This window comes from Hippocampus comes, unplaced genomic scaffold, assembly GCF_001891065.2.
Source record: "Hippocampus comes isolate QL1 unplaced genomic scaffold, H_comes_QL1_v1.1 scaffold233, whole genome shotgun sequence".
Taxonomy (NCBI): domain Eukaryota; kingdom Metazoa; phylum Chordata; class Actinopteri; order Syngnathiformes; family Syngnathidae; genus Hippocampus; species Hippocampus comes.
Window position 1 is genome coordinate 153,908 of NW_017805157.1, and position 24,298 is coordinate 178,205.

General features: G+C 40.1%; 1 protein-coding gene across 3 annotated transcripts in view; it reads left to right on the forward strand.

Annotated features, from left to right (window-relative positions):
* The window catches only part of tut4 (terminal uridylyl transferase 4), a 70,799-nt gene that overhangs the window by 36,484 nt on the left and 10,017 nt on the right, over positions 1 to 24,298 (forward strand). For all 3 annotated transcript variants that reach the window (XM_019868702.1, XM_019868701.1, XM_019868703.1), the window contains 15 exons: positions 8,292 to 8,486; positions 8,596 to 8,770; positions 8,863 to 9,401; positions 9,533 to 9,683; positions 11,763 to 11,849; positions 15,617 to 15,720; positions 15,814 to 15,871; positions 16,472 to 16,575; positions 16,663 to 16,752; positions 18,997 to 19,110; positions 19,216 to 19,293; positions 20,194 to 20,377; positions 20,469 to 20,516; positions 20,748 to 20,830; positions 22,872 to 22,987. In XM_019868702.1, the coding sequence (XP_019724261.1) occupies positions 8,292 to 8,486; positions 8,596 to 8,770; positions 8,863 to 9,401; positions 9,533 to 9,683; positions 11,763 to 11,849; positions 15,617 to 15,720; positions 15,814 to 15,871; positions 16,472 to 16,575; positions 16,663 to 16,752; positions 18,997 to 19,110; positions 19,216 to 19,293; positions 20,194 to 20,377; positions 20,469 to 20,516; positions 20,748 to 20,830; positions 22,872 to 22,987 (2,126 nt within the window). The remainder of the gene's footprint in view (positions 1 to 8,291; positions 8,487 to 8,595; positions 8,771 to 8,862; positions 9,402 to 9,532; positions 9,684 to 11,762; positions 11,850 to 15,616; positions 15,721 to 15,813; positions 15,872 to 16,471; positions 16,576 to 16,662; positions 16,753 to 18,996; positions 19,111 to 19,215; positions 19,294 to 20,193; positions 20,378 to 20,468; positions 20,517 to 20,747; positions 20,831 to 22,871; positions 22,988 to 24,298) is intronic.

The window sequence follows — 24,298 nt, forward strand, 5'->3', positions numbered from 1 at the left end:
ATATATATATATATGCATTTTTTTTTTTTTGCCGGAATTTTCAGGAAAGTCCACTTTCATCTCTGACCATTGAATTTTGTTTTTTTAGTTTTCAGTGTGTAAACATTCCATCTTGGTGTCGTACATGTAAATGTATTTATCTCATTTAAAAAAAAAAAAAAAAAAAAAACAGGGATCCTCTTGCTTAAAAATTGGACATGGAGAAAAACTCAGTTTTGGATTCCGCACCCAAGAATGTGTGAAAAGCAGCTGCCAGACCTAACTCAGTAAAAATTATATGTCTTTCCCTGTTCATCGTGAGTTTTGAAAATTGCAGCCAATGCATCGGCTATCTTTCCAGTTCTTGATGCCTTTCATCTGAATAAGGTCATCAGATGCGGACTACAGCTGTCAAAATGAGCATAAAATCTCTTGGGCAGGTGTACGTTGGTAATCCGCCGGAACACTGCATACAACTGGATTAAAATAATAGCAGGAGAAATACAAAAGCACCAAATGAGCAAGAATCACAATTTTGATAAGTTTATCAGAGAGAGGTCGTCCATATCACCTCAGAATCTATTTTGAGAGCAAACCAGAGATCCCTGAGCTCTCCAACCGATGGGGTGGACATTACTTTTTAATGAGGGGCAGGTTTGTCCGTGTCTTCTTCACTTCGTCCACGATACTCTGCCTTAACTGCTCAAGACTTGTAGCATAATTTTCTTGAGTGTCGAAACAACTGTCTTCTGGGCGTGAAACAAGCACCACATTCCAGGTCATTTTGGAGCCAGCAAACTGAAAGTCTGGGCTGGGGGGAGGGGATTTTTAAAAACTAAATGCTTATACAGTCAAACCTCAGTTTTCGACCATAATCCGTTCCAGAAGGCTGTTCGAAAACCGAAACCATGTTTCCCATTAGAATCAATGTAAAAAATTTTCATCCGTTCCAAGTCTAGAAAACAACTTTTTTAAAAGCATTTTTTCAACTATTTTACACCATAAACTGTATACACGTGTAATAAGAGAGCAGGTAACAACAAATTAAAACATTTTGTATGTTTTATTTTTACCAATTTTAACATAAACATTGATATTGTAACAAAAATTGAACATCTCTCTCTCTCTCTCTCTCTCTCTCTCTCTCTCTCTCTCTCTCTCTCATTGTGACAATTGTAGATTGCATTCTTTATCACCTTGATTTTATAAACCCTAAAGTAATGGCTGTAACTATGGACGCTCTGTCTGCAATCCTACACTACGGTATGAGATAATATCCCTTCATCCATTTTCTGAACCACTTTATCCACACAAGTCCAGTCTCCTCCACATTAAAAGTTTGCTGGGGAAGACATTCCTCAACCTTGATGAGATTTTCTAACTCAACTTTAAACTTTTCGCCAGCTTCCTTGTCTGAACTGGCTGCCTTCCCATGACGAATCACTTCTTTTCCTCAACTTTTCAAACCATCCTCTGCTTGTTTTAAAATCAAACTCTTCAGGAGCAATGCTAAGATCCTTTTTTTTTTTTTTTTTTTTTTTATAATCAAATCTCCATACATTGTCTTGTTTTGCCACAAATCGTATCTTAGCTTAGTCTGTCCCCTGCTAGCTGTTTCTCATTTATGAAAATAAGCAAACGTTTCTCCATCTCTAATATTTGTGGCCTTTGTTCACTAAACACACGAGATCCTTTCGCCACGACTGACTTTATGATGGTCGTTCTTTTTTAGGATGCTGATGATTTCGGCATGCCGAACTCTTTTGCCAACACAGACACATGCACACCTGATTCATATTTCACTTTCAAATCTTTCTTAAATTCAATAGTTTTGCGCACTATTTTCCTCTTTTTTTCAGAAGCTTTACTACTTCCACTTGCTTTCTTTGGTGCCATGCAGAAATAACAGTCCAATTTGCCTTGATCTCAACAAACATGTCTCACGCTCATAATGGACGCTCTTTTTTTTTTTTTTTTTTTAATCTTTGAACACGTCTGCGCACAATTGACGCACAATGGATGCTCTTTTTTAAAAAAATCTTTGAACATGTTTGCTCACAATGGACACTTTTTTTTCATCTTTGAACACGTCTGCTCACAATGGACGACCTTTCTTTTTTAAAAATAAATCTTTATTTTTTATTGAACACGTCTGCTCACAACACGAATAAATCTTTATTGAACACATCTGCTCACAACGGAGGCGTCACTTCTTCCTCGTGTAAGGAAGTCGAGAGAATTCGAGTGGCACATTCAAGTGCGCTCAGTTTGGTCGAGAACCGAATTTCCGTCGTAATCTGAGGCATAAAGAACTCGAAATTTTTGGTCGAAAACCGATTTGGTCGACAATATGATCTTTATATTCCTCAGAAAACAATGTTTTCTGTCACATTTCTAGAGGGAAAATAGCATACAAAAGTAAAAAGATCTTAGTTTTAAATTTTTTTCACATGTTAAGACAAATCTCGAATTAACTGTTTGATTCATTTTACGGCCAATCATCGTCATTATCGTTAAGTAAAATATGATCTGGGCCAACACAAGGGTTAAAATATGTAAACAGTATTTATACTTTACAAATTTGAGGCAAAGACTACAGCAATACACATATTTTATACCTTACCTTATAAAACCTTATACAGTAATTAACATTCATCAGCAGTGCCTTCTGAGAGAGACAAAGAGACTTGCGTTACTCTCACTTTACGCTCTGACAGTGTAGCCGCTGTTAGCCTTCAGCTAGCTGCTGGCAAGCTATCCCCGTCCAGGCGATGTGTTTATAATAAGACAATTTATCAGTATTGATGAGGAAGAGAGATGTGCTGCTTTTTGCGGAGAAGCCCCATCACCCCCCCCCTTCTCTCTCTCTCTCTCTCTCTCTCTCTCTCTCTCTCTTTCTCTCCCCTCGCCATGCACATAGCAAACACGACAGCGTAACAAGATCAGAGAGTCAACAGCTGACGAGACACTGATCAGAGAGTCAACAGTGTGACTAGACACTGATCAGAGAGTCAACCACGTGACGAGACACAAGGGAAGATGCTGGGCAGGTCTGCGGAGATGCGTAGCCAATCAGCTCATGGGATAGATCCACTCGTGTTATCATTGGTCGACGTCGCGCCTTGAACCAGTCATGCGTACAGCCATGTACAAAACCTCTAAGTGATTCGGCTTTTTTTTCTGAACACAGTACTTTGGGAAACAATATTTTGATGCAATGAAGCCGCGATAAATAAAGCGCGATATAGCGAGGGATCACTGTATTTCTCTTCATTTTAGATTTCCAATGACTTATGGCTCCCATGGAATCTTGTGTTAAACGGTTCAAATGGCTCATTACTTTTACTTTACATTACTACAATACAATCAGAAAACATGAGTGAAAACCTGTAACCATTGTAAATAGCACAGCCACCTTAAGTATGCATAAGATGCACATATGCAACTTATATTTATATTGCATTCTATACTGTGTACAGTTCTTTCTCTGAAACATTTATTTATTTTGTGCATGCAACGCTGTTTTTTTTTCTTTGCTTTTCTACCCCCCAATTTTGCTGCTGTAGACTGCAAATTTCCATAGTGTGGGACAAATAAAGGTTATCTTATTATCTTATTAGTTGCCGATTCTAATGTAATAAGTCCCTTCTCACTTGCCGTAGAGCAGGGGTCGGGAACCTTTGGCTCGCGAGCCATATATGGCTCTTTTGATGATTGCATATGGCTCGCAGATAAAAAAAATATTCTCGTTTGTTTATTAATGCATCCATTGATCGATTTTTCACTGCTTATTTCCTGTTTGGGCTGCAGTTGGCTCCAGGAGCCATTTTGATTGGATGATACTGGCCAACGTTGCCGTTGCTGTGGAAACAGGTATCGCCCCCTTTTGAATCAACCCGCTCGACCATTAGCTCAAAGCTAATCCTTAGCGAATACGATGGCGAAAAGAAAAAAAGATGACGAGTTTGGTAGACTTCAGGACGAATGGACCGAAGGATTCGCCTTTGTGGAGAGAACGGGTTCTGCGGTGTGTCTGATTTGCAATGTCAAAATACCATCGATGAAACGATCGAATGCAGAGCGGCACTTTGACACGCCCCATGCTACGTTCCTCCCTTCGCATCAAAATACCCTGCGAGAGACAGCGGAAAGGAAGTGTGCAAGCTACTGAGCAGGGTGCAAGCTAACCAGCAGCAACTCGGTATATACATACACATATATGGCTCTCACTGAAATACATTTCCAAATATTTTGCTTTTATGGCTCTCTTAGTCAAAAAGGTTCCCGACCCCTGCCGTAGAGTTATGCAGCATGATGGTCTAAATCTGTAACATGGAAATATAAATGTCGCCTAATTTGCGAAAACTGTGATAAATGCTCCCTCTAATTTTTCATATCTCTGGGCAAACAGACAACCTCCCTGAGCCCACGAGCAGCCATCTCGTTACCTCTGCGTCCCGCATCCTAGACGCATAATTTTCCCGCGGGATGCACAGTTTCAAATAATGTGCGTTTTTGGGACGCAAGGAAATTTCTCAGTCAAAACAAACAAACAAACAAACAAACAAAAAAAAACTACGGCAAGCCTGAGGATTTCACGGTAACAATAGTTACCGGTAGTGTGTCGTTTCCGTGGCGTCATTTTAACGGTACCGAAAAATTGTTTAACCATTAAAGTCACCGCACACGACTTGAATGTGTGATCAACGCGATTTCACAGTGCCTCCATGTGTGTTTGTGGTGTGGTGTGTGAGTGTGTTTCTTCTAAGATTAAGAATTTTTCCATTGCGAGACGAATAAAGGTTTTCTTATCTTATCTTATTGAGATGTCCTTTATTTGTCCCACACTGGGGAAATTTACACTCATCAGCAGCAAGATTGTGGGTAGAAAGAAGAAAGAAGAAAAGAAAACAAGTTTTGTTTTGTTTTGAGTGTTGGGGGGACGCAACAGATAACGTTATGTGCGCAAGCGGGTTACTATTTTAGTCCGCAAACTGAGGAATCGCCCGGATGAAAGTTTGAGATGGCGGCGAAAAAAACTCACAATGGTCTACTAATTACGACATTTAAGAAATGGGAATGCCAGTCCGATTTTTCGTATGAATCGTCCAAAGGGCTTATCACTAAACTCACCTGGGATGTATGCACAGAACACGAGAGCGAGATACGACGAGAGGCACGATTACGAGTCAAGTTGGTCATTAGATTTGTAGGCTAATCGCTATGAAAAATATTATGAAACAGTATTGGTTATTCTATAATTTACTGGTTGTGGCATGGTACCTTTATGAATAAAACATTCGTCACAAGGTGTAGTAATGCTAATGTTCACTGTTGGTAGAACTAATGATGACGTGTGTTAAATTTAAAGGTTGTTTGAAAAAAATGCCGACCGTAAAGTTTTTTTTCGGTGTAGAAATTCTGTCGGTCAGGTTACCGGAAACACACTACTTTTTTTTTTCTACGCCAAATGGCACATCAAGGGGCCACATGAATTAACTACATTTACATTTAATGAAACTAGCAGACGATTGCCAAGTTGTGTAACGTTGCGAACAAGTGTTGCGATCAAGTGTTGCTAAAGTTTATTGCGGAGATATCACAGAGGAAGCAGCTAAATGAATTGTCCGAAGGGCATATCACTAAACTCACCTGTGATGTATCTACATAACACGAGAGCGAGATACGACGTAAGGCACGATTACGAGGCAAGTTGGGTCATTAGATCTATAGGCTAATCGCTATGAAAAATATGATGAAAGCGTATTGGTTATTCTATAATTTACTGGTTGTAGCATGGTAACTTTATGAATAAAACATTTGTCACAAGGTGTAGTAATGCTAATGTTAACTGTTGATAAAACTAATGATGATGTTGGTAGAACTGATGATGACGTGTGTTAGATTCTTTCGTCAAATTGATAGTAGATTACACATGCATCGTCTTGGGAAGAGGATGTCAAGCCACATCAAATCTTACCTGTATTAATGATTGCCAGTAAATTAATCTTTACAGTGTGAGATTGGAAAAAGTACTCTGATTTAGTGGTATGCTGTATTCATGATTCCATATGAGTACATCATATTTTGATCCATATATTTTTTGGAATAAACCTGGAGTACACAGCTGCTGATGTAATGTTCATTGTTAATGCATAGTTTTCAAACATTTACCCTTGAAACATTGTACTTTTGAGTTTCAGAATTCTTGATTCTGAATATCAGTCAAAATAGAAAAATGGGTTCCCATGATGAACGTTTATGGAACCCAAAATTAGTTACCGTGGTTTCCCATTGGGTAATCCGACGGAACCGAAAAAATTTCCGAAATCCTCAGGCCTGCTACTGAATTATTTAACACAGACAACATGTGTTCTCCTCAAACACGCTACATAACAATAATATAGCAGCAAGGAGGGCATGTCCTCCGAGACAAGTTTCTCCGATGGGAGACCAAATAAAATGTCAAATCAAATCAAATCAACAGTGCGTCAGTGATAAGTGACGCTAATGCTAACCCTTTATCATGGCGAAATGAGGGGGCAGTGAACGTGATACGTTGACTCCCCAAACCAAAATAAAAATGAACTGTGGTTCTTTTAAGTTGGAATGGCTGTCGCAGTATGTGCAAATAAAAGAACAAGCGGTGAAACTGGGTGAAATATTTTCTAATACGAGCGAGAAAGGTTTGCTCTGCAAAACACGCAGCGAAGCTCAAGTTGTGAGCAAATTTTCTGATGGAAAAATATGCACTAAATTGGAAGCTGGATTACCTCAAGCAACAGATTCACCAGAAAAGTCATCTTTAATGCTGTTGGAATTATACGAAGACGCAAGATGGGTCTTAGAGGAAACATTGACTGTGATCAATGATCACCCAACTTTAAGTTGACATCTTTACTTATGCTCACACTAATTTCTGAAAATAGAATGATTGCCCAAGTATGAAGGATTTTAGGGTGTTTTCTTCTTGATATAAGCGCTCAGTACAAGGCTTAGATCACTTCACGAGAGAAACGGGTCCATAAAATACAAAACACATGGCATGTCTTCCCACATTACACGATACCACAAGGCTAACATTGACATATTCATTGCGTATACACCTACGTACTAAACCTTATTTTAAATAACGCCGTGATTGCCTGTTGCAGATTAGACTGGCCATCAATCAAACAAAATTGACATCACTGTTTCTTTATATTTTTTATGTCTCATTGATGAGCAAGTCACCAGGATTTCACAACACAAAAAATAGCTATTAATATAAAATAAAATAATAAAAATGAAAAATTTACTATTAGAAATCCATGTCTCAAATGGGGGGCATAATCATTTGGTCGGAGGGCACCGAGAGTCATACAACATAGCCAGCTTTTTTGGATTGAATTTTTTACGATTGTTTAAGTGTCAGCTAAGATAGCACTTAGCTTCCAACACTACCACCATCGGTCACCAGACTACTGGTCATGTGTAAACTTTTTTGCATGGATGACGAGTGCTCCTCCTCTTGTCTGCTTCGTTTGAAGGGAAGTCACTCCCTCCCGCATACAAACACAGTGAACACGGACAAGACAAGCGGCGCGCCACATTAATTCTGAAGTAGCATATATGTGGATTACACACGTAAAACAGTCTGGGTGTGTTTCTGTCAGTCATGAAATGGGTGTCCGTAGGTACTTAACGAGGTTAGAGACGATTAAAGGGACGGATGAAAACCCACCTCCGTCCTTGCTTAGTCTGTGCTTTTTAAAAACAAAACTTCTAGTCCTCAGTCCCTAATATGGGCATCTGTTCCATCCCAAGGGATAGAATGCCCATCGCTGCCTACACGTACATTGATAGTCTTTTAATTGTGCATGTTTGTTTTTTCTCAAAATGCACCAAATTGATGGTTAAATATGAAATAGTAAAAATGTTGTCCTGGAGGAGGACTGGACTCCCTGACAGGGCTCGTATACTTAACACATTTTTCAAACCTGACCCATTTTCATTCCTGGAATGCATAAGATTTTACCCTTTTTAAGTCTGTTTTTTCTTGGTCTTATTTTTTTGTATCCCCAAATCCTGGCATTTGAACATTGGCGTGTAGACTTTATACCAACTGTATATTTGTTAAAAACAAATAATGCTTGGGAAAAAAAATGTTGAAATCTTGTTTGGTATAAGGAGAAATAAATCCCAGAAGAGGAAAAAATTGAAAACTAGTTTTGAATAATCTGAAATCTGAAAGGTTATTTTCAGGCTATATTGGTCAGCTTTAATGTATACCGTCATTCATTTTTATTTTGTTTGGTTTTATGCTTTTTCAGATTGATGGCTTTGATGTGAAACATGTGGATGAGTATCATCTTACAGGAATCCAGTCAGACATGTATGTGCAATGGGAGCACAGACCTTCTAGCACCACGGATGGGCAGGTAGAGAATCAAAACAATGCTAGGGGGGAAGGCAGATCAAAACCAGAGCGCAGTAAACCTGATAAGGCTCAGATTTCACATGGCTTGGTGAGTCTTATTTGATTTGATAGTTGTGTTGTTTACTCATGGAAGTTTTGGATCTTCTTGTTATTTCTGCCAGCTGTAATTTTCCTTTTTAATTTGACCACTTTTAAAGGCCCGGCTGACTTTTGAATTGTGTGAAGAAGTGTCACTGGGACACTTATGGTTGGAACTCCTGCGTTTCTACACTCTAGAGTTTGGATTGGAAGAATACATTATCAGCATCCGTTTAAAAGCGCTTCTATCTCGGGAAATGAAGAACTGGCCTCGCCGCAGGCTTGCTATAGAAGGTAAGTGCTGAAGTCCGTACATCAGCTTGTTGATCATAAGTGTGTGGAAAAAAACCAAAAACTGACTCAAGTCTCTTGTCTCTTTCACCAAGATCCTTTTGCCTTGAAGAGGAACGTTGCACGAAGCTTGAACAGCCAAATGGTGTTTGAGTACATACAGGAGCGGTTCCGCACAGCTTATAAATACTTTGCCTGCCCACAGAAAAAAGGCAGGATGGAGCAGAAAAGCAAGATGGCTGGCAAGCAAGGGTCCAAGTTGTCCCGAGTAGAGAAGAAAGGGCCTGCATCAATGTGTGCTAACAAGATTGAGACTAATTTATCGAAGTTGACAGATGAGAACATTCAAATGACATTCCAACAATCAAAGGATGATGACATTTTGAGCGACAATAAAGCTAGGTCAGATCTGTCCACAGAGGAGGATGAGAGGCTGCTTGATGGCAGCCTCATGGCTATGGCCCTCAGTGAAGAGAGCAAAGCCTCTGAACACTCTTCCCTTCCCACCAATGGATTACTGCACGAAGAAATAAAGGGTGAAGAGGAGGAAAACTGTTTTTCTGAAAAAGAGGGAGTCGCAACATCAGAAGAGCTTCACTATATCTTTGATAAGATGATTTTCACGGGCGGGAAGGTAATAATTACACAGACCTTATTCAACTTTTTGTATGTTTTCCACAATGACTATTTGTAACTAATCGCAAAATTGATGCATTTCTGTGTGTTTTTTTTTTCCCTTGAAATTTTCCCTTATATTTTCTTCAGCCTCCAAATGTTGTGTGCAGTATTTGCAAACGAGATGGTCACCTGAAAGATGAGTGTCCTGATGACTTTAAAAAGATCGAGTTGAAGCTCCTACCTCCAATGAACAACCATTTCCGAGAGATCCTGAATGGGCTTTGCAAACTGTGCCACTGTGTGTATTTGGGGGTTTGCATTGAATTTTGTAGTTTTGTCCCATTATGATTTCATTTAACTTATTGTATGCTAACCGATCTGCTTCCTTGTGAAGAGAAAACACAAGTAAATAGTCCAAATTTTCCTCCCTTTTTAACTATTAATGAATGAAAAGATGAATGCGAGACAAAAGATCACCACTTCAGCTTTTATTTCCAGGCATTCATTTCTACTACATCTGTACCTGATACACTTTTATTCCATCATAATATACAAACATGCAGCTTACGGGTGTGTTTTAATTACCCATCTGTGTCTTACTACAAACCCAGTTCCAATGAAGTTGGTCATTGTGTTCAACATAAATAAAAGCACAAAACAATGTTCAGCCTATATTGAATTAAATGCACTACAAAGACAAGATATTTAATGTTAAAACTGATCAACCTCATAAACTATTGTTTTTAACACTGCGATGGGTTGGCAACCAGTTCAGTGTGTACCCAGCCTACTGCCCCAAGCCAACCATTCATAAACTGTGCGTTTTAAAAAGCTGAGGTTCATCTCTTTGTGAACAAGTGTGTGAAAGAATTGGGGATTACCGACAATATTCCTTAACATACAACTGCAAGGAATTTTGGGATTTCATCATATGCGGTCCGTAACATCATCAGAAGATTCGAAGAATCTCGAGAAATCAGTGCATGTAGAAAACCAATATTGAATGCCCGTGACCTTCAATCCCTCAATGTGTAAAGGATATCACCACATGGGTTCAGGAACACTTCAGAAAACCAATGTTAGACAGTACAGTACAGTGCTACATCTGTAAGTTTACCTTGAGACTCTTCTATGCATGCAAAGCAAAAGCCATTTATAAACAACACACAGCAATGCAGCTCGCTGGGATTCTTCTAAGATTGACTGATGCAAAGTGGAAAAGGGTTCTGTGGTCTGACGAGTCCACATTTCAAATAGTTTTTGGAAATTCAAAGTTAATGATTATTTGCTAAAAATAAAGTTGATCAGTTTGAACATTAAATATCTTGTTTTTGTCGTGTATTCAATTAAGTGTAGGTTGAACATGATTTGCAAATCATTGTAGTGTATTCTGTTTTTGTTGAACACAATGTCCCACCTTAATTGGAAATGGGTTTATATATTGATTATTCAGACTGTCTGTGAGTGTAAGACAATTGTGAAGCTGAGATGAGGAGATAGCTATTGCACAACTATTGCCCATAGGCAGTACAACCATGTAAAATGTCCTGAAGACTAATTTACTCAGTTACACCGAAAGGTAGGCAACAGGAACTGTGCTGAAAGTCTGGGAAGGCACCACAAAAGAAGAATGAAAAAGTTTAGTGATTCCCTGTCCTTGACCCAGTTAATACAAGCTTGTTAATAAAATTTTGTTCCAAAAAAGCTATCCTTGGAGTTGTGAATCAGATCCAGACGTTAGTACTTGAAAATAAAAGCTGAAACATTGATCTTTTCTCTTAAGAGTAATGATTTGTGAAATGTTTTCAGTTTACAGCAAAAGTTGGCCTCTCTGCTCCAATGCCTTTGGAGTTGAGTGCATATCACTGTAGTTTGGTGGCGTCTCCCAAAAATGTTCAGGAAAAAAAAACACATTTTCAAATTAACTTTGTATCCTAAGAGAGCATCTCCTTTTTAAACACTTGAGATTGTTTAAAATGTGTAAAAATAAAAGACATATAGAGACTGACCAGTAGTATTTATCTGTGAAAAAATTTACCTAATTTGGACATAGGAAGCTGCCTGACAGCGACGATATCGGCCTGCCCTGTCATAATAACCATTTACCCACCTTATGACCTAGTCACAGTGATACTTGAACTATGCCAAAAATTCTGCCCTATTCACCCCCAATACCCTGCATAGGATCGGTGGTAAATAAAATGGATTGACTCGAATTACCGTTTTTTTGCACCAGATTCAATATGTTGCTCGTGTTTACAATACAGTCAGCAATATTATCGTACTGTAAATAAATCGTAGTACAATGACACCTGCCCATTGTGAAGCCTCTTCATACTATCATACAAGGGTGATGGATGTTTTCCCTCTGTTGTAGATGAACTGGCACCCACACATGCTGAGCAGCAGAAGAGAGAGCAGATCCTTGCCAGTCTGGAAAGGTTCATAAGGAAGGAGTACAATGGTACGAACAATGGTAACATGCTTAGTACATGAAATTTGATCATGCTCTCCAGGCTGGGATGGTCATGAGTGCTCTGTTTAAAATCTTGCTTTCCTTTTCATTGTACTAGTTACAAGACTGAGTCAAAATATTTCAGGGTGAAGCAGTCCATTTTCACAGTCAGGTCCATATGTATTGGGGACATGGATACAGTTCTCATATTTCTTGCTACAGTGAAACTCCTCAACAACGAAATCATGTTTGCAGCAAGAAATTTTTCACAACAGGGGGTTTTTCACTGTAGCAAATTTTATCTCAGATGTAAACACACGCGCACGCATGCACACACACACACACACATACACACACACACACACGTGTGTACTCTTTATTTTTATTCCAAACCTGTTGCGTAAATATAAGCATACACTTATTTGATATTGTTTAACATTAAGATACAATTTTTTATATGACCGTATTTTCCGCACTAAAAGGCGCACTGGATTATGAGGCGCACCTTCAATTAATGGCCTATTTGGTATTTTTTTTCATATATTGCACGCACTGGACTATAAGGTGCAATCTACAATGCATCCACTAGATGAAGCTACAGGTACGTCTTTGTCCGTCTTCCGTTAGACTCGAGAGGCGTTCATGACCACACGTGTAGGGCTGTTATAAACAAGCCATACACGTGTATGGCTTGTTTATAACAGCCCTCCAATATGGCCGCCGATAGTGCATTGTGGGTAATTGCTCAAAGGACGGAGCCCTCTATAGTGCGGAAAATACGGTAATCACTCCACTTTGTTGGTTTGAAAAAGTTATTTATACTCTTATAAAAAAAGGAAGTTTCAATGTCTATAATTTGATTTCAAACTTCTATAAAATGCACCTAAAGCACAACAGTACTGTAATGAATAATATGTCTACTGTATACAGTACTGTAACACCTTATGAATATGTAATTGATAAATTTAATGATACAAAACTAAGAAAAAAAACACCCAAAAATCAGTTCCATTTTTTGGTTATGTTGTAAAGCAACATTCAAATTTTCTATCCATTTGTGAAAAAAGAATTGATAGAAAATAAAAGTACTGATGTGTTAATTTTTAGCAGATTTAAATTGGAATTTAAATCAATGATTTTTTAAAATCAAATGATCCTTATCCCAACGACACTTCATACTGTACAGTACTGTACTGTATAGCCAATGTACAGTTGTGCACAAAGAGAATAAAAGGGAAAGAGATTGCAAAATTTACGGCATCAGCATTCACTTTCACTTACATCAATGTCTTTTATTTTGCTTCCTCCGTCTTACATTTTGATCACTTTCACCCTCTCTTCCAGCGTCAGAGCTCTTCTTGACTTAGCTGCTTGGCATCCAAAGGTCCGTTTTGTAGCCACTTTAGCAATGCAACAATATACTTCTTGGACTACTGCGTATGTGTAAACCAGTGTGGTGGTTGCTGTTGTAGTTTCGGAGCGAAGCAGTCGGAGTCGCTGTTGGCTGAGGCTGAGATTAGACCTTTGCGGAAGGCTTGTTTTCGTTGTAGTGAATCTCGTCGCAAGGCAAGAGCAGAGAAAAAGATTTCATAAAATGGAACACAGGGGGTTTTCGTTGAAGGGGGAGCAGAAAAGTGGGAATGGCTTTCATGAATGAAAAAATTTTCACACTAGGGGGTATTTTTGCCCATGTAGGTTTCGTGGTAGAGGAGTTAAATGGATTGAAAATGAAATGAACAAGTTGTTCTAAAACTGCAGACTTTCATCTTTAATTTGAGATTGCTTATATCCAAACCAGGTGAATGGTGTTAGAATTACAGCAGTTTGTAAATGTAACTCTGGCGATGCTGCACTGTCCAAGGCACACCGCCCGTGCTTCAAACCCACACCGTCACTGGCTGGTAGTCCGAGAGTAATATCGACTCCGCTATAAGGCTCTTTTGAAGGCTCAGAAGAATGAGGTATTGCTAACATATTCTTGCGCAATGTAAGCTTGCGCCCTTTACCTACGCAGTATATGCCCAACACTTTTTAATTTACTAAAAGGAATGAGACAACTTAACAAAAATGAAACTTTCAACTTTTTAATACGTAGTTGCAAATCCTTTGTAGTGAGTTACAGCTTGAACTCATAGACATCACCAGATGTGGGATTTCATCCCTGGTGATGCTCTGCCAGGCCTCTACTGCTATATGCTTGTTCTTAGGGTATTTTCTCTTGAGTTAAATCTTCAGCAAGTGAAATGCATGCTCATGCTTGGCCAGTCCTTAACATTCTCCTTCTATGCCTTTCAGAAGATTTTCGCAACATGCTTTGAGTCATTATCCATCTGCATTGTGAAACACGATTCAGTGATCATATTCAGCCAAGATCAGATAATATTGCCCAAAAGAATTCACAATTCAATTTACTGCTTTTGGCAGCAATCACATAATCAATAAATACAAGGGAACCCATTTTATTAGCAGCTAGTTTGATATCCCGTTAGTTTTGGTCTCTTAAATAGAGGGAGGAATTTAACTGTTTTAATTCCTACACAGGTCACCTGATTTGGATAGACATCAAATCGGGTGGCACAGTGGAGCAGAGGTGCGGGGTTCGTTCCCGAGTCTGACCTTAGTGTGTGGAGTTTGCATGTTCTCCTCGTGCCTGTGTGGATTTTCTCCGGGTACTCCAGTTTCCTCCCACACTCCATAAATATGCATGGCAGGTTCATGGAACACTGTAAATTGTCCCACGGTATGAGTGTGAGCGTGGATGGTTGTTCGTCAATAGCCCCGTTCACACGACAAGATTTACTCCGACGCTGCACCGACTCTACGCCAGTGGAGCGTTCACGCGTGCAAATTTACTTCGACGTAGCGCCGCTCAACAGCCTAGTGCGCATTAAATTTGATCCACCTCAGGGAGGTGGTTTAAAAATTTCCTCCGAAGCAAATGCTCGTTTGCGAAGCAGCACCGAAGCAAATGTGCGCGTGTGAACGCAACTGGCGTAAATTTGCTCCAGAGCAAATGCTCGCTGCAGGGGAGTGGCCTCGCTACGCTCGCTACCAGACGCACGGAATCCGACAGTGACGAGGGGGCCAGCGACACAGACGAAGCGAAACAAAATACTGCCCCGTGTGACCGCAAGTGGAGTTACTTCGGCACTACGTCGGTGCAGCGTCGCTCAGCGGCTTGTACGTGTGAACGCTCCACGAAATTTGTTGCGGTGTAAAATATATCGCATCAAAATACTTCGGTGCAGCGTCGGAGTAAATCTTGTCGTGTGAACGGGGCTTGTATGTGCCCTGCGATTTGCTGGCAACCAGTTCAGGGTGTACCCCGCCTACTGCCGGAAGAAAGCTGGGATACGCTTCAGCACGCCCTCGACCCTCGTGAGGATAAGCAAATTGGAAAATGGATCGATGGATACCCTCAAATCAAAGATGAAAGTCTGCGGTTGAAGCACATCTTGTTTGTTTCTTTTTGTTGTTGTTGGTGTTGTTTCATTTTAAATTCATTGTGCTGGTGATTAGACCCAAAAAGATGAGACTTGATGATGTCCCAATATGTATGGACTTGACTAATTGCAACCTACAATCATAAGAATGAATATCGTGTAAATAAGTAACTCTTTGGCTAGTTCACTCAAAACTGAGCATCTTTGTAAAGGCAGAATATTTTATGTAGTTCATGTATTGGACATAATTAACACTTGTTTGAGGATTTCTACAAAATGACAAAGAATACACACTATGCAGCACAAATTGTTTTCATGCATGTGACCCTGCAGATAAAGCCCAACTGTGTTTATTTGGATCCTCCAAGAATGGCTTCGGTTTTCATGACAGTGACCTTGACATTTGCATGACTTTAGAGGGTCACGAAACTGCAGAGGTAAGCATACATACATTTACCAAACGACACTTCATCGGTGGGATTAGAAATGATTCGTTTTAACATTGGGGCTGAATTGTATGATCTGTGCAGAAGCTGAACTGTAAGGAGATCATCGAAGGCCTTGCTAAAGTCTTAAAGAAGCATGCAGGTGAATAAATATTATATGATCAATTCAGAGGTTGAGTTACGTGCTTCAAGGCACTTCATTAGCTAAATTCCAGTTATACTTGTCAATATATGTGGTCATCCCTGCCCACCACAACAGTTTAGTTTGTAAAATTCAAACCCGTGCAACTTATAACGCTGTTAAAAAAATCTGACAGGTTTTGGGGGCAGTGATTTTTTTCCACACAGGGTTGGGGTTTTTGTTTTGTTTTTTTTCGATACATTTGTTTGATGATCTTAAAACCCTACTTCAGGACTATGAACACATTTTAAAAAATTCATTCATATAGGAGACAGAAACTTTTGAATAGCTGCCCACGACTGTCAATGAAAAGGTTAATTAAACATGAGAGGTGAAACTGTTTAAAAAAAAAAAAAATTTGACATGAGGACAAATCCTTCTTTTTTACGACACAGAATTTGTTGCCAGCATGCACTTATATTTGGAAGTTTGATTTTGTGAACATCCCAGAAAGCTGACATTATGAAATGTTATAATTATTAAATTTGCATCCGTCACCAACATAGTTCTTGTAACCTGTAATCTGACTTCATGTGTTCTCTAATAATGTTCCAACACAAGGACTGAGGAACATCTTGCCTATTACAACAGCAAAAGTTCCTATCGTGAAGTTTGAACACAGGCAAAGTGGTTTGGAGGGAGACATCAGTCTCTACAACACTCTGGTGAGTGACAGAAGCCTAATCTCGAGGGTTTACACCATTATTTTTTGGAGAAACTGTTGTAAAATATGAGACACTAATGTGTGGTAGGCTCAACATAACACCAGAATGCTGGCTATGTATGCAGCCCTGGATCAGCGAGTGCAGCTCCTGGGATATATGATGAAGGTCTTTGCAAAGGTATGTCATAAAAACAAAACAGCGCACATTAAAGGGAAAGTCAACCCTAATTAATTGTTTGCAAAAATATACTTGTATGTATAACCAACAGTAAAAACATAGTAGTCTGATCAACATTGCATTTCCGGAATAAGAGTTCAAGATAATAAATCATCTACCTCAGAGGGGTGCCATGCTGGACACTGCTGTCCTTGTTGTTGATCGATATTTGACGACGTTTCTCGTACGTGCATAACGTCACGTGACCAAACCAAGTTAGCTGTCGTTCGGCTGACAGATTACAGGCAAGGTAGCAATGGCTTTTTGCAGGTGCTATTCGCCCTTACTTGTTCAAACTGGTGTCAAACTGGTGTTTACCAATGCTGCAAATGTGCAGCAGTCCCGAAGAAAGACTTAGTTCGGTAGAAACAGAAGACAAGGGCAGGAAGACTTGGCTTGGTGCCAGTGTAGTCCCTGCACGGTTATGTCTTCCTCTGGCAGGAGAGTGCATTACAAGGATTGGGATATTCTCCAAGAGACTGGTGATAGACGGGGGCACAATACCAATGCTAAACTCAGATGTCATAAAAGCATTGTATGTTAACTTCCCCATGTGGAAAAGAAACACAGATCAGCTCACAACACATAAGTACATATAATGGTATTATGATTTATTATAATACTATGTTGAATTTATTTAGCACCTCTCAAGGCACCACCAACAAAATACAGAAGGGGGGTTGAACATTCAGTGCAGGAGTCGCCCCGATAAATGTAGATTCTGATTTCAATGATCACTGTCTATGTAGCTCTGCAACTACAAGCAAATGAAATCGAATACTAAGCCTGTCATTGCTCAACAATATTTACTAACTCTTTATGGTTGTCGAAGTAAATAAAAGCTGCCTAATTCATTACTGAATATTTATTAGTTTTATTATTATTAGTATTATTATGTTCACCCAAGTTAATGTCAACAGTAAAGCATGGTGGTGGCAATTTGGTCTGGGGCTGCTCTTCTCGATCAGGACCATGACAACTTGCTGTGATTGATGGGACAATGAATTCGGTTGTCTACCAGAAAATCCTGGAGGAGAACGTCTGACCATCAGTTTGCGCTCTCAAACTCAAGTGCTCTTAGATTATGCAGCAGGACAACAATCTGAAACACACCAGCAAATTCACCTCTGAATGGCTTAAAATAAATAAATAGATTAAGGTTTTGGAGTGGCCAAGTCCAAGTCTCGATTTGAATCCAGTTGAGGTGCTGTGTGCTGTGGTGTGACCTTAATGGGCAGCTAATGCCAAAAAAAAACTTCCAATATGGCAGTGTTAAAGAAATTCTGCATAAAAATTGGCCAAAATTCCTAAACAGTGATGTGAAAGACTCATTACCAATTGTCGCAAACGCTTGATTTCAGTTATTGCTGCCAAGGGTGGCACAGCCCATTATTAGGTTCAGGAGGCAATTAGTTTTACACATAGGGCCAGGTAGGTTTAAATTAAATTGGCATTTAGGAACTACATTTTGTACTTTCTTCGGTTGTCTTTGCGTGATATCAAAATTGGTTTGATGACCTGAAACCTTTGTGTGGAGTAAAGGTTCAAAAAACAGAAATTAGGAATTACCGTATTCATGTTCTCTCTCAGAAGTGTTTTTTGCCTCGTGTATTGTAAAGAACTGATCCAAGGACATTTGCTGTTGTCGGCTTTTAACAATCCTTCGAAAATGTTCAAGGCAAACATCAGCATAGTGAGCGATCGCCCGACTGTTGAACACTTTTTCTGGGTGATTTACATTTACGTAAAACTATTGAAACGCCTCATGGCCCAAGGGGCAAATGACAAGGACGCTGCATTGTCACATACCTATTTAGCTATCTTCACACAGACACATACGGTAGAGGTTCCTCTTAGCCAATGGCATGCCAGGATGATACTAAATAAAAGGCAATGCCAGAGCAGCTACAAGTATGTTGCGTTCAGGAAACTCAGAGCTGTGACGAGCAGCCCATACTGTATTTTTAAATTTCGTGTCTTGAAATTTCTTTCGGAACAAGAGGCAATATTTTCCTGTTGAGGGGTTTCGTAACTTGAAAATTTCATATGAAGAGACGTTCGTAAGTAGGTACCACTGTATAAAGAAACATCTTTTTAAACATACTGTGCTTAGTAGGGCTGGGCGAATCACCTGCTGCCAGGTATTTGAATAACATGTCGAATGCATGTCAGACCCTTCACTCATGTGTAACTTTGTACTCACAGCGCTGTGACATTGGAGATGCATCCAGAGGGAGTCTCTCATCCTATGCATACATCCTGATGGTGCTTTACTTTCTACAACAGAGGCAGCCTCCAGTCATCCCAGTCCTGCAGGAGGTACTAATTACCGATACCAATTAAATGTACAGGGAACTTAAGGCGAAGATGAAGACTTAGCATTCTGGTTAAAAATTGTCAAACCCATTGTCTACATCTCTATAGATCTTTGACGGAACAAGTGTTCCACAGAGAATAGTAGATGGTTGGAATGCCTTCTTCTTCGATGACCTTGAAGATTTGGTGAGACTTTACTTAGCTTTTGAACTTGGGGTGCAAAAACATCCCAAAAAATGTTCCCTTAAATCAGTGGCGGATGCTGGTCGGTCAAGGAGGGGAAGCTCAATTTCGGCCTACATCATAAAATGTGTCAGTTTATTTATTCATTTATGCGTGAATTCTACTCTCCGTTCCTTTTCAAGAAAATGATCTGTGACCCTGTGGTGATATAAGTCAGTCTGCAAACACAAGCAACTACAATAAAACCCACCAGAAATAAAAGATTAATTTGTCGCTAGTCGTTTTCAACAGAGTGTCGCTAAGATGATTCGAAGAAGTCTCCCGTTCAACTCAGAACAGAATGAGAATTGAAAAATGCTCCCACGGATGCCAACACCAAAAGATCAGTGATTGGCTCATTTCGCTGTTAATCAAAAGACATTCAGCCTCAGACAGATCATCCAATCATCATGCAGAAAAGCTCAGCGTCCGGGCCAGCCCATAAACGCCCACTGTCCATAGACTCCCAGAGACGCTGAGCGTCCGGTGGGCGGGACAAAACCAGCATTTATCCATTGAATCGTCTCGTTTCAATGCATTGGGACAACCTAGCGTGAACTCTCTAGACGCCCAGCGTCCGCACTGCAGACGCTCAGCATCCACACAGTTTAAAGCACAGTGAAGCTGCGAGAATGAATGAGAAGAATGTCGCGTCGTAACCAGTAATAAGAAGCTGATTCTGTACAAGAGTTGAGCGCGTTGTAGCGCATATTTAGTCAATGACATGTACACACAATTGTATGTACACATATTTGATCACTTATTTTTTTGACATTTTAGGGGAAGCTCAGCTTCCCTTGCAGCCTTAGAGCAATCGCCTCTGCCTTAAATTTTATGTGGCATTTGTCACTTCTATCCATGCAGCGCCTGCGGCAGCGTAATACTCAGGTGGAGCTTAACACAGAATCTGTGGGTGAGCTATGGTTGGGCCTCCTGCGCTTCTACACCGAAGAGTTTGACTTCAAAGAGCACGTCATCAGCATCCGCCAAAAGAAACGTCTCACTACCTTTGAAAAGCAGTGGACAAGCAAATGCATTGCAATTGAAGGTGCGCTTTTGAAAATGGCTGTTTAGCTAATATAACATGTTTAAAATAGTTTTGCAACCTTTTTTCACCTACTTGCCTTTTTTACTCTCAGATCCTTTTGATTTGAGTCATAATCTTGGTGCTGGAGTTTCTCGCAAAAGTACGTATTTTTATCCCTTAATAAAACTTTATTTAAAGATTGGCTCGTTAAACCAGTACTTTTAGTCATTTTATGACTAGCTCAGTTGAGTTACTAACTTGCTTCTGATAAACCTACCAAATTCTTTAAGGTGATAAACTGCTCCCGCATTCGGTTACATTTTAGAATATAGTTCCAGAACCAAAAAGCATATTTATTACCTTCTTTTGAAACATCTGTTTTCTCCTACAGTGACAAACTTTATCATGAAGGCTTTCATAAATGGGCGAAAGCTGTTTGGAACTCCCTTCTACCCGGCCCCTGGTACTGAAGCGGTACGGCAAACTCTACGGTCTCAAGTGCATGATACCACAGATTTTACTGCTTAAAGTAACGCAGTGTACAAGTAACCTTATGATGCACGATACCAATAATGGTAACTAATAGTATAACTCAGTGGTTCTTAACTTTTTTAGAGATACCGAACCCAACCAGTTCAGATGCGCATCCACCGAACCCTTAGTGAAAAATAAAAATATGATTCAAGAAGTGTTCCTTCAGTTTTGCTGGTGCAAGATGAGAGTTGCTCAACTCGGCATGACAAATGATGCAGACTCCCATCACATTCTATGATGCATGTGAATGAATCCATGTTGTTCATATTCGTCCGACCACTTGCTTTTTTGTTCGACATAGCATGTGTTAAAACATTAAAAAAAAAAAAAATCACACAAGGTACTATCACGACGGTCACACGTTGACGACTGAGCAAACTAAATTTCCCGCAGCACTGAATGGACAAGAATGTAATGTAATCATTTAGAGCCAGCGATGGCCAAGCGGGCATGTTATAACTAATGACATGTGGCAGAGGCTCCGTTAGACGCCTGAGACTGATGCGCCTGGGCTTCGATCAAACCCAGGTTAAGAACCACTGGTATAACTGATATATTTGAGCTGAGCATAGTCATTGGCCTAATGTCAGATGTCCATGTCCACAGTAAAACTAATGTCTCACGAGGTGTCTGTCAGAGAATGAGCATGTGTTGCAACATTGTCTGACATTTTGGAGTTCTGGTAAACGTGTGTCTGCAAAGTAGCGTCAGCTTGACATTAAATCAAAGTAAAAAAAACAAAAACAAAAAACCCTCAATGATGGTGAATGGCACGTCATATTTTCATGCTGCATCATGCAGCAGAGGCTTTGCCTTAGATCATGGGTGGCCAACCCGCGGCTCGCGAGCCGCATGCGGCTCTTTGGCTGGTTCAATGTGGCTCCCGGGCTTTCACATGACAAGCGTCGAAAACACCTCCGCGGTGGCGCTGCGATTCAAACAACTGCTTTAAATACACAGAACTAACTACGTCAGCCTATCATCAATCCCGTTACTTGATTGACATACAGGGCAACCAATCAAATGACAACTGAATCACCGGATTGACATACAGGGCAACCAATCAGATGACAATTGTATCACCACTCATGCGCAAACAACGGTGCTTAGCGCTAATGATTGACAAACAGGGTAACCAATGAGCTGACAACTGAATCACCGCTCATGTACAAACAATGGTGCTTAGCGCTCATGATTGACAAACAGGGCAACCAATCCGATGACAACTGAATCACTGCTCATGCGCAAACAACGGTGCTCAATGCTAAGCGCTAAGCTAGTCAGCTTTAAAGGTAGGGGTGCCCAATACATCAATTGCGATCGGCCCGGAGCCAGCGGACTGATCCCAAGTCGAGCATGGGCGTAGGGAGGAGGAAATGGGGGATGGGGGGGATGTGTGTGTGTTTCGATTCCGTATGTGTTCAGTGAAGTTCCGGCTCTCGCTCATCTCGGTGTCTGCGCGTGCCTCCGTGTGTGTGTCTGTGTGTGTGCGTGTGTGTGTGTGTGTGTGTGTCTGTGTGTGTCTGTGTGTATGCTTGCATGTGCGCAATCGGGTCGATGACGGGAGGTTTGTCACTTCAAAAGTCGATCTTCGGTCAAATATGTAGCAAGCTGACCCAAGTTGTAAGTAACTACTGCAGCCCGTGTGTGTGTGTGTGTGTCTGTGTGTATGTTTGTGTGCGTGTGCATGTGTGTGTGCGCGATGTGGCTCTTCACAGTAACACAGTAAAAAATTTGGCTCTTAGTTTCTGACTGGTTGGCCACCCCTGCCTTAGATGTTCTTAAAGTGACAGTAACCAGACCACTGTTGGTGTATTTGATGCATCTGTTGTTGATAATCCAGTTTTGTTGCTATCGGACTGATGCATGTGATCTCATTTTTTTCCCCCCTATATCGGTCCGATAGTTACAGTATTTGTCCGACAGTGACTGTGCATCCCTAAAATGAACCATTTGAATTGTTTCATTATTCCTGCTGCAGGACTACTTCTTTGATGCGAAGGTTCTAACAGATGGTGAATTGGCACCAAATGACAGGTGCTGCAGGATCTGTGGAAAGATTGGACATTACATGAAGGACTGTCCCAAGAGACGCAGGTAGGACTTAGACTGTAAATCTCATTCAAGAACCCAAATTAAATGCTATAACTAGAGGAGTCAAATTATCGCGTTAATTGCGATCAATTAATTATATCACATTTAGCGCGTTATTTTTTTTAATCACATTCATCTAACTTTTTATCTCTGCCTTTATTGTTTCGGTAGGTGGGTTGCCTTTTTCTAATAGCCCTTTTTATGTGTTGGCTTCCTGTGTTCAAGTTGTTGAGGGTGGGGAAACAACTGTCAGTCACAGCCTGAAGCGGACATTGATTGGCTGCCATTATGTTGGAGCTTGTTTAGCTGAAGCTGATAGGCTCCCATTGGAGTTGGACAGGCAGGGGTGAGGAGTGGAGAGGTGAAAATGGAGCAGCATTGTGAGAGTTTTCGGCACAGTGAATGGAAAATTTACATTCCAAAAACGCCTTGACGACACAATTGATAAAGGTGGAGTGTTGTGTCTAATTTGTAAGGAGTTTACTTATCACCAAAGCAGCTCAAGTTTAGCCTCCCACATCAATGCAAAGCACCCAGTCGTGATTGCAGCCACAGCTAACGTTAGCAAAGAAAGCGTTCGCAATATAGCGACCAAGCCATACATAGCAAAGCTCTTCGGCAAACTAAACTCGAGAACACCCCATGTACAAGGCATAGTTGAGTCTGGAGACTACTTGAAATGATTGATGTTTATTTCAGCACTTTTAGTTTGTCATGATGAACAGTGTTATTTCTGAAGTGCTAACTTAAAGCACTGTGATTAAGGGTCTGTTTTATTTATTGTTTATTATCTGGAAGCAAGTTCAGTGTTGAGTACTTGTATTGCACAAAAAGTTGTTCTTGCTGTTTTTGATATGTTAACCTAAGCACTTTTTAAGGACCTGATGTTCTATTTTATTTTTATTTTATAATTCTTTGGAGATTTATAAAAACAAACAAAACAGTGATATTCCCCCGAGTGGTCGAAGCTAAAAGTTGCAAGTAGGACTTTGACTAGTCTCAAATACAGCAGAAAGTAAATGGCTAAGACTGCATCTGTCCAAGTCTGCTGAAAAACAATATAATACTGTATACTTTATCTTTTTAAGTGCTATTATCTTTCAAATCTCAAGGGTATGGAACATTCACATTGAAATGTAGAATGATAAATAAATGGATGAATCAAAACAATCATGTTTGGAGCAAGAAATTTTTCAGAACAGGGGACTTTTCACTACAGTGAAGAGCAAATTTATCTCAGATGTAAACACACACACACACACACACACAAACACACACACACACACACACACACACACACACACACACACACAC